The sequence below is a fragment of the Pongo abelii genome, chromosome 19, assembly GCF_028885655.2.
Source record: "Pongo abelii isolate AG06213 chromosome 19, NHGRI_mPonAbe1-v2.0_pri, whole genome shotgun sequence".
Classification (NCBI taxonomy): domain Eukaryota; kingdom Metazoa; phylum Chordata; class Mammalia; order Primates; family Hominidae; genus Pongo; species Pongo abelii.
In genome coordinates this window covers 19,564,333-19,580,034 of record NC_072004.2, presented here as the reverse complement: position 1 = coordinate 19,580,034, position 15,702 = coordinate 19,564,333, and the positions used below count along the sequence as shown (strand labels likewise).

Here is a 15,702-nt window from a genome sequence, read left to right as displayed (position 1 = left end):
TTGACCCCTCATGTGGCGGGGCAATGCTAACACCCCCAACCAGGACTAGCTCACAGAGCCTCCTGCAGAGAGAGACCCCAAAGTCAGGGCAGTGAGCTAGGCTGTGGGGGCAGGATGGGGTGGAGGGAGGGCAGGGGACGCCACCTGGATGGGGCACAGAGGGGCCTCTTCCACCGAGCTGCCCACTGTCCCCTCCACCCACCAGGGCTGCCACCCAGGAGCTGGCCCTGCTCATCTCCCACATGCAAGCCAGCGCCGACCAGGTGGAGCGGGACATCCTGGAGATGCAGAAGAGGCTGCAGCAGGTGAGGCCCCGGCAGCAGTTGGCAGGGCGTGGGCAGGCTGGGTGGCATGGGAGGCGCATCATCAGGACTGGCACTCCCTGAGTGCCCCCTGGTGATGGTGAAGATGGGACAGATGACATTTGTCCTGCACTGCCCGTCCCCTAACACACAGTGGGAGAGAGGGCTCAGCTTCCTTCTTTGCTGGGCTCCCGTGTCCTGTCACCTGCCCCACGGACGCCCTGGACCTGACCCTGTGCCTGGCGTGGGCCTCGAGGTTGGCCAGCATAGCTGGGGTCCCAAAGGTGGGGCTCAGGCCCACAGTGATGGGCATCAGGGGTGTGGGGGCTCTGGGCCCTGGCGAGTCTGCCCATCCCCTGCCCACAGGACCGGCTGAACAGTGAGCAGAGCCAGGCCCTGCAGCACCAGCAGGAGACGGGCCGCAGCCTGAAGGAGGCCGAGGTGCTACTCAAGGACCTCTTCCTGGACGTGGACAAGGCCCGGCGGCTCAAGTACCCGCAGGCTGAGGAGACTGAGAAGGAGTGAGTGGGGCTGCGGCAGGGCTGGGGGTCCCTGGGGAAGACCCAGGCCCAGCCCTGACCTGCTGGCCACTTTCTTGACAGCATCAAGCAGCTGCACGAGCGGGTGACCCAGGAGTGTGCGGAGTACCGTGCCCTGTACGAGAAGATGGTACTGCCGCCCCGGCGTGGGACCCAGGGTCGACTGGGCACGCGTGCTGGAGCAGAAACAGGTCAGGAGCTCAAAGTCACACCCCAGTGTGATCAGAGGGCGATAAGGAACTGCATTTAACCCAGGGCCTGACTGTAGGCTTGAACAGTCAGGGTGTAGGGGTGGCTCAGTGGTCTGGGCAGGGAGACAGCAGAGCAGACAGTGCAGTCAGGGAAGACTTCCTGCAGGAGGAGGCATATGAAGAGACCTCAGAGGGGTGAGAGGGCTCGGTTGGGTCAGGGTGAAGTAGTGAGGAGAGGACAATTCCAGAAAGAAAGAGCAAAGGTTCCTGCCAGGAGGAAGCCTAGGGTTCGACGGGAAGTGGGGATTTCTGGGCAGGTGGGCAGAGCCAGGTCATGGGGCATTCTGATCCTGGGGTGAGGAGTTGTGCTTTGATGCCACACAGAAGGGGTGTCATCATGACAACAGAGGGACAGTGGGGAAGGGCCCGGGTGGAGCACGGCGTTCTGAGGGCCCTGGAGCTTGGCTGGAAGGTGTCCAGGCGGGAAGCACTGAGGCTGGCTCACAGACAAGGCAGGATGGAGCTGGAGACTTCTCAGAGGCTGAGCCCAGCGTCTGGGAACCTGTGGGACTCAGGGGCCACTGCAGAATGGCCTCGCCCCTGGGTGAGCTTCAGGGCGTGCACCCGGGCTGCTCCCAGGCTCGTCCACGCTCTGCCCAAATGACCAAATCCACTTCTCCGGGTGGGAGGCGTATGGGGTTCTCTGGCTCCCCACCGCGGTCCTGCGGTGATGAGCCGCCGGCTCTCCTGCAGAAGCAGGTCTGCGCCGGCCGGTACGGGCCGGGCATGGCGGAGCTGGAGGAACAGATCGCGGAGCTCAACATCCTGCAGAACAAGATCAACGACCAAGGAGAGCAGCTGCGGAGCCTCGTGGGGCCGGTGGGTGAGCCGGGAGGATGTCACATCCGGGGCCAGCTTCAGCCCCTGTTTCTCCAGTCAGAGCCGGAGCTCGATCGGCTGGGCCCTGGGGATAGGGGTGGGTTGGGGATGGCTGGCCCAGATCTTAGGGGGCCGTCTCCCTGCACCCCACCTCTCACGGGCTTGTTTCTCCCCTTGGTCGAGGCAGGATGCAGCCACCATCCGGAGCCAATACCGAGACCTACTGGTGAGCAGGAGGGAGGGTCGGGCAGGGTGGCTGCCGGTGGGCCTGGGTGGCGGCCCAGACCCTGCCCGGGGCCAGTGTTCCTGAGCGTGGCCCAATGGCGCCTTTTGCCCCCCACTTTCTCTCTCCCCACCCTGCTGCAGGCGACGGGTCCTGAGCACAGAAGGCGGTGTCGTGGCGCGGGCAGAGCCTGGGCAGCCTGTGCACGCACCTGCAGGGCTGCACGCGGCAGCTGAGCGCCCTGGCGGAGCAGCAGCGCCGCATCCTGCAGCAGGACTGGAGAGACCTCATGGCCGATCCTGCGGGCGTGCGGCGGGAGTACGAGGTCGGCTGGCAGAGGTTGGGGCCAGGTGGGGGTGGCCAGGGCCATCCTGGTCCTCACCGCCGCTCCCCACCCGACTCGCCCCCAGCACTTCAAGCAGCACGAGCTGCTGAGCCAGGAGCAGAGCGTAAACCAGCTGGAGGACGACGGAGAGCGCATGGTGGAGCTGCGGCACCCCGCGGTGGGGCCCATCCAGGTGCGCTGGGGACAGGGCAAGAGTGAGAAGGGACGTGGTGGGCGGGGAAGCGGGGGAGGTGGGGTGGACGTGGGTGGGGGGGCGGGGCGTGGTCCGAGGGCTCCGTGCTGCCATACCCAGGCCCACCAGGAGGCCCTGAAGATGGAGTGGCAGAACTTCCTGAACCTGTGCATCTGCCAGGAGACCCAGCTGCAGCACGTGGAGGACTACACCCGGGTGAGCCCTCGGGCAGGCGGCAGGAGCGGCAGGGGCAGGAGGTCCCACAGCACACCTGCCCACAGGAGAGGCACTGCACCTCTCAACTAGACAGAGCTGGCAGGGCGCGGTGGCTCACACCTGTAATCCCAGCACTTTGGGAGGCCGAGGCTGGCGGATCACTTGAGGTCAGGAGTTCGAGATCAGCCTGGCCAACATGGTGAAACCCTGTCTCTACTAAAAATACCAAAATTAGCCAGACGTGGTGGCGCACGCCTGTAATCCCAGCTACTCAGGAGTCTGAGGCAGGAGAATCGCTTGAACCCAGGACGTGGAGGTTGCAGTGGGCCAATATTGGTCCACTGCACTCCAGCCTGGGTGACAAAGAGAGACTCCACCTCAAAAATAAAATAGAGCTGTGTGGTAGCCACTCGGTCCCAGAGGGAAGGAAAGGCATGGGCACATTCTCAACAGGGTGAAGCAGTTCCCAGGGGGGTGAAAATTGGTTCTTAATGGCAGAAAAATAACTCTTTTTATGCATGAAGTACAGATCCACATACAGCACCTAAGCTGTATGCAGCATATCTGTGGTATAAAAATGTCATGGGGGCCAGGTGTGGTGGCTCACACCTGTAATTCCAGCACTTTGGGAGGCCAAGCCAGGAGAATTGCTTGACCCCAGTAGTTCCAGACCAGCCTGGGCAACATAGTGAGACCCTGTCTCTATACAAACAGATAAGTCTCTATCAAAATAAATAAATAAATAAAATTTTATGGGGATGAGGTGGGGGGAAAATAAAGAAAAGATTTCTTAAAAGGCTCTTTAGGAGAATAATAATGAAAAAAATGGTTGAGAAACTCTGATATAATATACAACTGGGATTTGGGGGCAGATAATGTTTCATACATTTTCCTATAGAACCACAAGACTGTGATCACACACTGACAAAAAATCCGTAAAAGCACCTGGAATGCTTCTTTAAAGCATAGCTTCTTCTCCGGGGCTGGGACAAGTGCAGCTCCAATACCCTCTGTCCCAGCAAGAAAGACTTCAGGTGCTGGAGGGAGGCAGGTGACGGTGCCCTTCATTTGTGCAGGAAGGATGAAGTCCAAGTGTTTTATGACCCACTTAAAAAAATTAAGTCCAGTGCACGAATAAGACCCCATTTGCAAGAGCACACCAGTGATAAAAGGTCCTGCCGCCTGGGTAGGAATAAGAAAGACCGACCAGAGTAGGGGAGAGTGACAGTTTAGGTTTAGCTGGTTTAAGTTTAGCTGGTTTAGGTTTATCTGGTTTAAGTTTATCTGGTTTGTGTTTAGCTGGTTTAGGTTTAGCTGGTTGAAGTTTAGCTGGTTTAGGTTTAGCTGGCTTAAGTTCAGCTGGTTTGTAGAGTCAATGGGCAGCAGGTTGCCCCAGGCTCTGCCCTCGACCACCCAGTGAACTCAGTTCCAGGAAGAGGCCGACTCAGTCAGCCAGACCCTGGAGAAGCTCAACTCCAACTTGGATGCCAAGTCCAGCCCTGCACCTGGGGGCCCCCCTGGCACCCCCACAGAGCTGCTGCAACAGCTGGAGGTGAGACCACCCCACCAGGCCATCTGCACCCCACTTCTGGGAATTGGTCCTGTCCATCTTTCTGGGCCTGAGCCTTTCTGCCTCGGTACCTAGTCCTGTCCTAAGCCCTGGCCTGGGTGCTGGCGGGGGGTCTGCTCTAGCAGGAGGCTGGCCAGGTACCAGCAAGCTCCTCCCACCTCTGGACATCAGTTTCCTCATTTGCAGTGGGACAAGGGCAGCCTGGGAGAGCTCTGAGGCCCATCTAGCTTCTGCTCGGGGTCCTGGGTGATGCTGTGCCATCCCCCTCCCTGCAACTAGCAGATCCCAGGATCCTAGGCCCCCAGAGAGGGGCTCCTTTTACTTTACTGATTTAGAGACCCCTGCGTTCATGAAGGCCAGCCTCTAGTCCTTTTGAAGGATGGGCCAGCCTCCAGTGCAGCCTGGCCTGAGTCCCAACTGCCTGGGCCCCCGGCAGGCAGAGGAGAAACAGCTGGCCGTCACTGAGAGGGCCACTGGGGACCTGCAGTGGCGAAGCCGGGATGTGGCCCCTCTGCCACAGCGAAGAAACCTGCCTCAGCAGCCCCTGCACGTGGACAGCATCTGCGACTGGGACTCAGGAGAAGTGCGAACTCTCCCACCTCACCCCTGCCACCATCCAGCCCCACCCAGCCCATCCCCTGCCCCTGCCCAAGCCCATCCCTGCTCCATCCCCAGCTGTCTCCTGTGCCCACTTTTGCCCTACTCCTTCCCTTGACCCAGACCCTACTCTCTCCAAGTCCTGTCCTGCCTCTTTTCTACCACAGCACCTCCCACCCTACTCTTGTCCCTGCTCCAGCTGCTGTCCCCATCTGTCTCTGTCCCCAGCCCCTAGTCTGCCCTGGCTTTGGACCCCTGCCCCTGAGCCCGCAGGAGCCGCTCCCTTTCTGTGCCCCCAGGTGCAGCTGCTGCGGGGTGAGCGGTATAAGCTGATAGATAACACTGACCTGCACACCTGGGTCGTGCAGGGCCCTGGTGGGGAGAACAAGTGTGCTCCCGCCGCCTGCTTCTGCATCCCAGCACCAGACCCTGATGCCGTGGCCAGTGCCTCCCGGTAGGTCTGTGGAGGGATACTCAGGGGCAGGCTGTGGGCAGAGCAGGCCGGCCCTGCGCTGTCCAAGCCTATGGCCCGGCAGACCCCTGCTGAAAGGCCGGCCTCCACCTGAAGCTGCGTCTACTGGGGCTGGGGAGGGAGAGAGGCAGAGTGAGGACCTCTTTCTCTGATCCCCTCTTCGTTCTAGGCTGGCCTCGGAGCTGCAGGCCCTGAAGCAGAAACAGGCCACAGTCCAGAGCTGCCTGAAGGCCAGCACTGTGGAGTCTGTGCGGCCCAGCTAGCAGGGTACCCAGGGTGGCCCAGGGAGGGGTGGCTGTGGGGCTGGAAGGAGGAGATTCTGACTTCCGACTGGTCTGTGATGGGCAGGGGTTGCCTTGGGTTAGGGACCATCACTCTGGGGATTTCATCTCCGGGGTGGCCCTGCCCATCCCCTCCACCCTACCCCGACAGCACCCTCTGTGGGCACCTGGTGGGGGCACCCATCTGGCAGTCTGGAGATAGGCCCTGGGCCCTCACCAGCACCTCTGTCCCCAGCTCCATCTGGCTTGGCCTTGGCCAACCCACAGGCCCAGAAGCTCCTGACACAGATGACCCGGCTGGATGGAGACCTGGGACAGATAAAGAGGCAGGTGCTGGCCTGGGCGCGGGCCCAGCTAGGCCGCACCACACCCCTGGAGGGCCACATCCACAGCCACAAGGTGGGTGAGCGGTGGAAAGGGGCAGCTGGGATGAGAAGCGGCGCAGCCCTGGTGCTCACACTTGAGGGAGGTGAGGCAAGCGCAGGAGCAGTGGCTGGGACGGAGGTGGAGAAGGGTGTGGACAGACCCAGGCTCAGACAAGCTGGTTCCCCTCCTGGCTCCTCCACTGACCAGCTCTGTGATCTTAGACTACATAACCTTCTGGGCCTTGGTTTCCTCATCCCTGAAGCAGACGTAATAATGCCCAGCTCACCTGATCATTCAGGAAGGTTCCAGTAGGGCCCAATGTCAACACCCCCAGGAGGTATTCTGGCGAAGCTCCTGAAATAGCAAGGAAGCCTGGAGAATCTGAGGAAGAGATGTCCCCTGGCTGCAAGGGGGAGCCTTCCTGGGGAGGTTGCAGCATTGTGTAAACTCCTTACCCAAGAACAGCAAGCTCTCTGCCACGAGGACTCAACACTCCCAAGAGTGCTCAAAGTGAAACCCACATCGGGCCACAGTCTGGGTTATCTTTCCAAACTAGTTTGTTTTATTTTCTTGAGACAAAGTCTCTCTGCATCACCCAGGCTGGAGTGCAGTGGCGCGATCTCGGCTCACTGCAACTTCTGCCTCCCAGGTTCAAGCAATTCTCCTGCCTCAACCTCTGGAGTAGCTGGGATTACAGGTGCACACCACCATGCCCAACTAATTTTTGTATTTTTAGTAGAGACGGGGTTTCACCATGTTGGCCAGGCTGATGTCGAACTCCTGACCTCAAGTGATCCACCCATCTCGGCCTCCCTGAGTGCTGGGATTACAGGCGTGACCCACGCGCCTGGTCTGTTTCTTGAGATGGGGTCTCACTTTGTCACCCAGGCTGGAGTGCAGTGGTGTGCAGTGGTATAATCTCAGCTCACTGCAACCTCCACCTTCCAGGCTTGAGTGATCCTCCCACCTCAGCCTCCCAAGTAGTTGGGACCACAGGTGCAACACTGAGCCCAGCTAATTTTTTTGGTGGAGATGGGGTTTTGCCGTGTTGCCCAGCTCATGGGACAGTGAGCTGTAGAGGAACGTTTGGAGTCATCGGATGATTACTAGAAAATGAGCTGTGAAATGGGGTGAGAACATGAGACAGTGTAGAAACTGGGGACATAAATGGCTGCAGGTCTGAGAACGTAACATGACATTATTGGGTAGAGGCAGAACATTCTAGGAGAACACAGAATGGGAGTTCAGGGTGTGGGAAATCCAGGGGAGTTCACTCAGGGCTCCAGTAACTGGTTTTGTGTCCTGAAGGGGCGGTCACCCAGCTGAATCAGAGTCAGGCTGACACTGACCCAGATCCCTGTGACCGGGACTCTCAGCAACGACACAGAGGTGACCTGGGGGAGCAGTCATCTTGGAATGGGAGGAGGAAGAGCCCCCATGTGGAGCACGTGGACACAGGAAGAGGTGCAGGTGCTGGCCTGTGAACCTGGTCTTCACCTGAGGGACGGGCAAGTGGAGGACAGGTACCCAGACGATGGTGGACAGTGGCCACTCTCGTAACTCCTTGAACGTCTTTTCCTTTCTTTCCCCTCTGGGATGAGAAGGCCATCACAAGGGTATTTTTTCTCTTGTTTCCCAAGACTGCCTGAATTTCAGATTGATGTTTTGTACATGGGAGTGGCTGTGTCTTGACCTGGTTGCTGTTGAAGGAATATTGGAAAGGTCATGAAGCCAGAACTGTAACTTTCTGTGATAGAAACAGCCTGGCCTGTGTCCCTTCCCACGTCCCAGCATCCACAGGACAACACTCATCATGAGCTAAGGGGGCAGGTGTGGGCCACAGTGATACACATACTGGGCCACTTAGGCAAACCTGTTGTTTTCCTCTCCTGTCAGGACCACAAATCACCCAGCCACATGGTTAGCATATGTCTAACGCCAGCTGCAGCTCCAGGGACAGGCCATGCACTGTCCAACCGATCTGACTGTCCACTCCCAGTCACTATGATGGTGTCAGGGGAGACGGTGTGAGTGATCTAGACAAGTTGTCCTGAAGGCCAGGATTCCTGATCAGTAGGTCAGGGACTCCAGGTCTTAATCATTCTGGAGGGTTTGTATCCAAATGTGATTCCCAGGATGGCAGAGGTATTTTGTTCCCATGGGAATTCAGCCAGGGGACAGGAAAGGGCACGGAGAAGGGACATCTCAGATTAAGTCTCAGAGGAAGATTCTGCTTTTGCCATCTAAAAAGAAAAGTTCCTGTGACACCTTTGAATGATGCTAGGAGGCAGTTTTCAATGTTTCCATTGTGGCAATGAGCTTAGGGCCTCCCCAACTCCCCTTGCCCATGAAGGCTTCCCAGCAGGAGGCTCAGTGTGCCCCATCCTGGTCCTAAGGCAGCCAGCCTTGAGCCCTCTCTCCTCACCCAGGCTTCAGTCCCTCCTTCCTCCCCAAAACACATGCTGAATCCCATCATTCTCTCCAGTGACCCAAGCTGGTCCCACAGCCTTCACACTTTCCACTTCCTTGTCCATCTTCTCTGAGAAATCTAAACTTTTCTGCACAAACTGAAGTCAGATCTTGTGTCATCCCAGTCTAACCCTCTAATGGCTCCTCTCCCCCGCCCCCTGCCCACCGAGCGCTCCTCTCCTCACAGGTAATTTTCTCTAATTGCATTAACATATATGCTTGTTAGTCTTATCTATTCTACCAGATGATGTAAGCTTCTTGGCTAACGCTTGGCCAAGAAGAACAATGAGCCTTCCTGTTTTGTTCATCTTGTGTCCTGAGCCCCTTGACTTGAAGCTGGCACACAGTAGGTGTTCAGACCTCTGGGAATAAACTATCCTGGGTCACTCTGTGGACAGTGGACTCTGTCTTTGGTTCTGTCCTGAGCCATCAGATTCTCAGGGCAGCCTGACCCTGGTATTGAGAAATATTTCTTAATATGAGACAATATGACAATGTGTTCCTGTCAGGGCTGGATGTGTGGGTAGAATTGAGAGGAAGGAGACACAGTTTCTAGACCATATTCACTGCGGTGGGTCTAAATCTCTAAACTTTGAGCAAAAACACAAAAAAGAGAAAGAAAGAAAGAACCCACCGGGGCTAAGCCGCTGACTTGGCCGAGGGCTGGGAGCTGCACAGGGAGAACATCTCACTGCGTGTGCCACATGTTTTAGTCTCACAGTGCCTGCAGCACTGCATGAGCTTGATGTCCCTGTCCCAAGCTGAGCAGGGATAATCAGCTTCATCCTTGGGATGAGGAGCCCAGAAATGCTCAGGAAGGCAGTGTTCACCTGCTGTGGGCCGACGACTGCTGTCATAGATGAGGAGTTTGGAGACCCAGCGGGGAACTTCTGGTATCAGGACCACGCCCTTGCCCAGCGTTGCTGCTGCTTCCAGCGCAGGTGCTGGTGTTCATCTCCCCACAGACTCGGGCGCTGCAGATGGCTAAGTCAGCACGGATTGGGCCCTGGGTCCCGGACATTAGGATGAACACAGGGTGAGAGAGGCAAGACGGTGGGCACAGACACATGCACAATCCTTGGTCCTTTTATCTACAGCCCTGATGCCTGGCCCCAGCCACCTGTGTAGTAAATAAGAAGAGGGAGAAGGGGAGAATCCCAGGCCGTGGTGGGTACCCCAACACAGCTCTGCATCCTGAGGACCCTCAGCTGGGCCTGAGCTGCCCAAGTCCCTCCTACTACCTCCAGCAGCCCAGGCCAAGGGGGGACACTTCATGCAAACAAGTCTCCTCCTCTGGGCTGTCTAAACCCCACCATGGGACCTGCCCCTTACCTCTGCCTGGAAAGCTGACCCTGGGGGTGTGGACTTAGGTGGGGCTGTTTTGTGGCTCCACAGGGACCTGTGAGGACACAGCTGCTGGCCCCAGTGGGTGGGGGCAGTGAACTCCAGCGCAGGGCCAGGGGCGGGTCCCCCAGCTGAGATCCACAGCACAGGCCTCAGTGTCCCCTGATGCCCAAGGCCCAGATGCACCCATGTATGCTGTCCCTTCCAGTGCCCATTTTGTCCTCCCCAAAAAGGATGGAGCTGGGCAGTGTCCATGCCACTAAGTACCTGAGTCTCAGGTTTCCACACAGCCCTCCTCCCCCTGGACTCACCTGCCCAGCTCCCTGTGTGGTTTACAGGGCAGTCCTGGAGCTCTTCCTCCCTGAGGAGCCTCCACTGGGGGCAGCAGAGCAAAAAACCCAGCAAGGACAGTGCAGCACCTCCTTCCAGGGCACCTGGAGCTGCTCCCTCCTCCTTCCTCCTGGCTGACCAGAGCCACACATGAGAATGAGTGTCTCTCTTTGGGACACAGTCAGTGAGGGCTCCTGAGTCACCACAGCCTGAGAACTGAACCAAGAAACAAACACAGATACATGTTAGGAATGAGGAAGAGAAGCAGAGGGATACCTCCAAAGGCCTGTCTCTGAAATCTCCATGAACCCAGACATAGAGTGAGGAGAAAGCAGAGGTGGAGGAGAAGCATCCAGGCCATGGTGTGGACTTTCCAAAGATCCCCAGGACCCTCAGCCACTGCTGGACTCTTGGACAGTTCCTCTAGCTCTTCATCAGCTCCCTGGGTGAAGATGTGCGTTTGGGTGGAGCATTACGCAACTATGGGTTCTTTACCAAAACCACCAGCTCCATGGGTTCTGAGTGCTCAGCCAGGGAGCACCGCTCTGTCAGGGAGGCTGGGCTGCTGGGAGCTCTGAATTTGCCCTTTGGTAGAAAGCACCTGCTCTAACCCCCAACTCGGGCCAGTGAGTATGGGCCCGGGAGCCATAAATGAGAGCCCTGGGAGTTAATTTCAGGACTTACTCACCTCTGAGAAGATCCACAGCGCCCCCTGCTGGGATTAGATGACTATTGTTTGTACTTCTCTATGGTAAATAATTCCTCTAATGCTTGATTTTTAATTTTGCTGTTACCTGTTCCAGAGTCCCTCCAGACTATTGTTTTTAATTTAATTTATTGTATTTTTCAGTTCTCTAATTTTAATTTGGTTTGTTTTTATGACTTCTTTTTCTTTTCTGGGATTTACTTCTTTTCCACTTGTTTCAAGAATGTTCCTTGTGACCCACGTTTACCTATGTAACATACCTGCACATGTACCCCTGAGCCTAAAATAAAACTTCAAAAAATAATGTCTAAAATTGCTCACTGAAGGGATTGTATAATTGCTGCTTAAGTAATCTCAGTTACATAACGTCAGCACCTAAATTATTTCAGTATTGGTGTCTGTTGATTGTCTTTTCTTATTTAAGTTGTGTTCCTCTGGTTCTTCATATGGAAAGTTAATTTTTTACTGTATCCTAGATATTCTGGATATTATAAGACTTTCTAGAGTTTTGTCAATAGATCTGAAATAGTACTTGCTTTTGTTTTATTGTTTTTTCCTTGTTTTTTAACTTTGTCAGTATCAGGAGAAATGAGATACATTCCCCTTTGTATGTATTTAATTTCAGATATTTAATCAATCAAATCATATTGGAAATGAATCACTCTGTAGCCTGCTTTCCATCTGCTGAAATGTTTCTGAAGCCTCATATCTCTCCCATTCTCTACCTTAGTCTTTTAAACTGAAGTCACCAAATATGTCACAGTGTTACCTATAACTTAAGTAGGAGGAAGTGTACCTTTAATCTGAAATAACTGCCATGATTGATAGAAAAAGTGATTGTGGTGATCCACTGGGGGCCTGAGGAACTAACGACCTGAGTCTGCGGTAGTTGGAAACCAGCCTTCAAAAACAAAAAATGTGCTTCAGAAGCACAGGACTGAGCCTTGATCTGAGGTGTTAGAGTCTAGCTTCCCACCTGTATTTGTCCCTGTGCTGATGTTGCAGATGCCACTGATCATGTAATACTGGGCCTCATTTTTGTTCTGTCCCCCTTTATAATCAGGGTGGTTTTTTCTTTATGCAGAGAACCAGTAGATTGTGCAGGGGTCCCAGGACCTGATTGCTTGTATCCACCATTGACCCCGAAGACATTCACAGATGTTCTGTTGGACCCAGCTGTCATGAGATGCCCTGATGACAGCCCCAATTTTGGAGCCATAGGTGAATGTCGCTGTCCCTCTAGGAGGTGTGGACAGTGAAAGTTCCTGTGTCACCACAGCCTGGGAAGTGACTCCTGAACCCATAGAAAGAAAAAAGATATCATCAGGACAGGAGACAAAACCCTGGAGAATATAGACACCTAGTAGTTTCTAAGTAATTTTTTTAACTATTAAAAAAATCATTGAGCAAATAAAGAAAAAACATACAAATATCTACCTTTCTAATTTGTGAGTTAAAAATAAAATAAAGTATGATTTCAATGTTCTTTGTTTCTTTGGACTAGAGTCACTATCCAAATTCTCAGCCAGAAACATGGGAGTCAGCCTAGAAGCATCTATATCGTTCATGCACAAAGTCCAAGCCCTCTTATGTCTTCCTGTGACATAAAGACATCACAAAGCTGCTTTATGCTCTTCATCCCCACTCTAACTAACCTAGAACCACCCACCACCATCTCGCCAGGATGGCACCAGCACCCCCAGCCTCTCTCCCTGTCCCAGATCTTCTCCATTTTATTCTCATTGCAACTGGAGGGTCACTAACCGAAGGCCCATGTGAGCTTGTCCCTGCCATGCCACAGTCCTTCAGTGACTCTGTGAGCCCTTCTTGGGGGGCCATCATGCTGATCTGCCTCAACCTACCTCTCAAGCTCTGCAGCCTCTCTTCAAGGAGCTCCTCCTGGCCCCTTCCCTGATCCAATGACCTTAGGTTCTGGCCAAAGTCACTTTTCTCATTGACTGGAATGACCAATGTCTCCATCTATAGATTCTCACCTCTCCTCAGACGTAAGAATCTAGAGATGGAGACATTGGTCATTAGTTGAGGCATCTTTGGATCCACAGAAGCATCTGGAGACTCCAGAGCCCTGGTGCTTAACTGAGTCTGAGTAGGAGCTCAGGAGATACCGGGGGTTTCTCCCTGACTTCTGCTGGTACCAGTATACAATTTTTTCCCACTGACATTGAGGTCACAGCTCAGGGTGCAGGTGAGTCTGGCAGATGCTCCCGGGGATGCGGAGAGGGAGGGTGGCTGAGTCAGCACAGGCTGGGAGATGGAACCTGCAAACACACACACTTTGGTGATGGAGCTGTTAAGTGTTAAACTCCTTGGGGCTCAAAGCCAGAGATGCTGACACAGGCTGGGGGCTGCCCCAGGTCCCAGAAAACTGGCCTCACCTGTGCAGTGGGAGAGAAGCACAAGAAGAAGAGATGTCCAGGCCATGGTGGGCACAGCTGACACACCAGTCTCAGCTCTGTCACCTGAGGCTGCTTTTATCTTCTTCACTGGCCTGACAGAGGAGAGGCTGTTCCCACACATTTGTTTCTCTTCCTGGTGACCGCGGCTCCACCCTGAGAAGCAGCTGCAGTCTGAGCTTTGTTCTTGGTACGGAGACGACTAACGTGTGAGACTCAGAATTGGCCCCACGGGAAGGACCAGGGAGGAAGAAGCTGCTGGGACCTTCCACTGTTCTGTGGGCAGGAAACGCTGCCCTGGGGAGTCTGGGGGTGGCCCAGCTGTGGGTTCCCTCTGTGCAGACCCTGAGGCAGACTCACAGTGCCCCCTGCTGCTCACTGGTTAGATCGCAGTCTCTCAGTGGGAATCATGTGAGTGGAGTCACCTGAGAGCCTGGTCCCCGTTGGTCCACAGCATCCATGGATCACACACTCGCTCTGTCCTGAGTTACTGATATTAACAAAGAGCTTTTCCATAAGGATTTCTTAGTTACTAGAAGAAGGGCCTGTAAGGAATACGAGGACCGTCCAATGTGAGGAGGCTGCAGTGAGGGGAGAATGCAGAGGGCTCTGGGAGCAGAGGCCTGAGCAGCTCCTTCCACAGGGAATGGATTGGTTCATTCTCTGGGGTTGTAGACAGGAGACAGGATGGATGAAACAGACGCTTTAGAAATACATCATTGGTGTCACTTTCAACAAAGAGCCTGAAGGCAGCAGAGCAGGTGAGGATGTGTCAGGAGGCTGAGGGCTGGTCCCTGGGAGCTGGAGGAGGCTCAGGAGGAAGAACCCATGGGTGACTGTGGCCCTTGACACAAAGTGAGGGAGGAGTGGGGATGAGGCTGATGGCTGCAGTTGGGTTGATTGGTTTTTGTCTTCATTTGCTGTTATTGCAGGAGAGAGAGAGAGCGCACGTGCAATATGAAGAGAAGCAAATTTGTTTTATATTCTTTTTGTAAAATCAAGGTCTGTAGGACACAGACACATTTTAGTCCACTTTGTGCTGCTACAGCAAAATCCCACAGACTGGGTAGTTAATAGAGAACAGATATTCATTTTCTCACAGGTTTTTTTGTTTTGTTTTGTTTACTTATTATTTATTTATTTTTTTTACAGAGTCTCGCTCTGTCACCAGGCTGGAGTTCAGTGGCACGATCTCGGCTCACTGCAACCTCCACCTCCCAGGTTCTAGCAATTCTCCTGCCTCAGCCTCCTGAGTAGCTGGGACTACAGGTGTGTGCCACCATGCCTGGCTAATTTTTTGTATTTTTAGTAGAGACGGAGTTTCATCATGTTGGTCAGGCTGGTCTCAAACTCCTGATCTCATGGTTGCCTTGCCTCAGCCTCCCCAAATGCTAGGATTACAGGCATGAACCACCGCACCTGGCCTTCTCACAGTTTTTGAGGCTGGGAAGTTCAGGATCAAGGCACTGTCATCTGATAAGTGTCTTCTTTCTGTGTCCTCACATGGCAGATGGTGGAAAGAAGAGAGACAGAGCACACCGCTATCTCCAGCCTTTGTATAAGAGCCCTGATCCCAACCATGAGGTCTCCATGTTCAAGACTATATCACCTTTTGAAGGCCCACACCTCTTAGTACTATCACACTGGCAATTAAGTATAAATCCTTTTGGAAGGGAGACATTCAAACCAGAGCACGATGAAAACAGCAGCACTGGAAGACAGGGCTCCTCACGTCAGTCATTTACTCCAGGGGGATGGGAGCCACCCTGCAGAATGCAGCTCAGTCTTGGGGAGAGAGAGGAGGAGATAAGAACGGGACTAGGAATAGACACTGGAGTGCCCCCTGCTCACAGGACAGAGAGGAGAAGCATCAAATTGGGTAGAAATAATGAATGCCTCATTTATTTCTTCTTGCACTTATTCAATCATTTCAGTAATACATATTCATTAGCCAACTACTCCTCAGGTTTGGGCTCCTGGTGTCAGTGGGTGAATTTGGTTTATCAGGTTGTTCACATATTTTTATGTGCAATTTTTTTTCTGCTGATTCACTCAGTTAATAAAAGTGTGTGCCATTATTTATAACTATAATTGTGAATTAATTCTTTCCTCTTCCTTATTCCTGCTTATTTATATTTTATATAGACTGTATTATTAGGGACATGTTTTTTGGTTTGTTTTTTTGTGCGTGCTTTTTTTTTGTTTTGTTTGTTTGTTTGAGACGGGATCTCACTCTGTCACCCTGGCAGGAGTGCAGTGGTGCTATCTTGGCTCAATGCAACCTC

The 15,702-nt window shown here is 54.0% G+C and overlaps 1 protein-coding gene and 1 long non-coding RNA gene across 2 annotated transcripts; both read left to right on the top strand.

Annotated features, from left to right (window-relative positions):
* Positions 1 to 179: 179 nt before the first annotated feature.
* On the top strand, positions 180 to 12,411 carry LOC129056792 (envoplakin-like). The gene is given in 16 exon segments (XM_054546861.2): positions 180 to 305; positions 669 to 823; positions 905 to 980; positions 982 to 1,032; positions 1,786 to 1,911; positions 2,099 to 2,137; positions 2,298 to 2,459; positions 2,545 to 2,652; positions 2,773 to 2,868; positions 4,295 to 4,420; positions 4,875 to 5,021; positions 5,335 to 5,489; positions 5,677 to 5,774; positions 6,024 to 6,187; positions 7,463 to 7,677; positions 12,088 to 12,411. Coding segments are annotated over 15 exon segments (1,584 nt in total). The 5' UTR covers positions 180 to 242; the 3' UTR covers positions 7,481 to 7,677; positions 12,088 to 12,411.
* Positions 12,412 to 12,666: 255 nt separating this feature from the next.
* LOC129056794 (uncharacterized) lies at positions 12,667 to 15,499 on the top strand. The gene is made up of 3 exons (XR_008521412.1): positions 12,667 to 13,209; positions 14,570 to 14,686; positions 14,928 to 15,499. It is a non-coding gene; the product is annotated as an uncharacterized LOC129056794 (long non-coding RNA).
* The last annotated feature ends 203 nt before the right edge of the window (positions 15,500 to 15,702 follow it).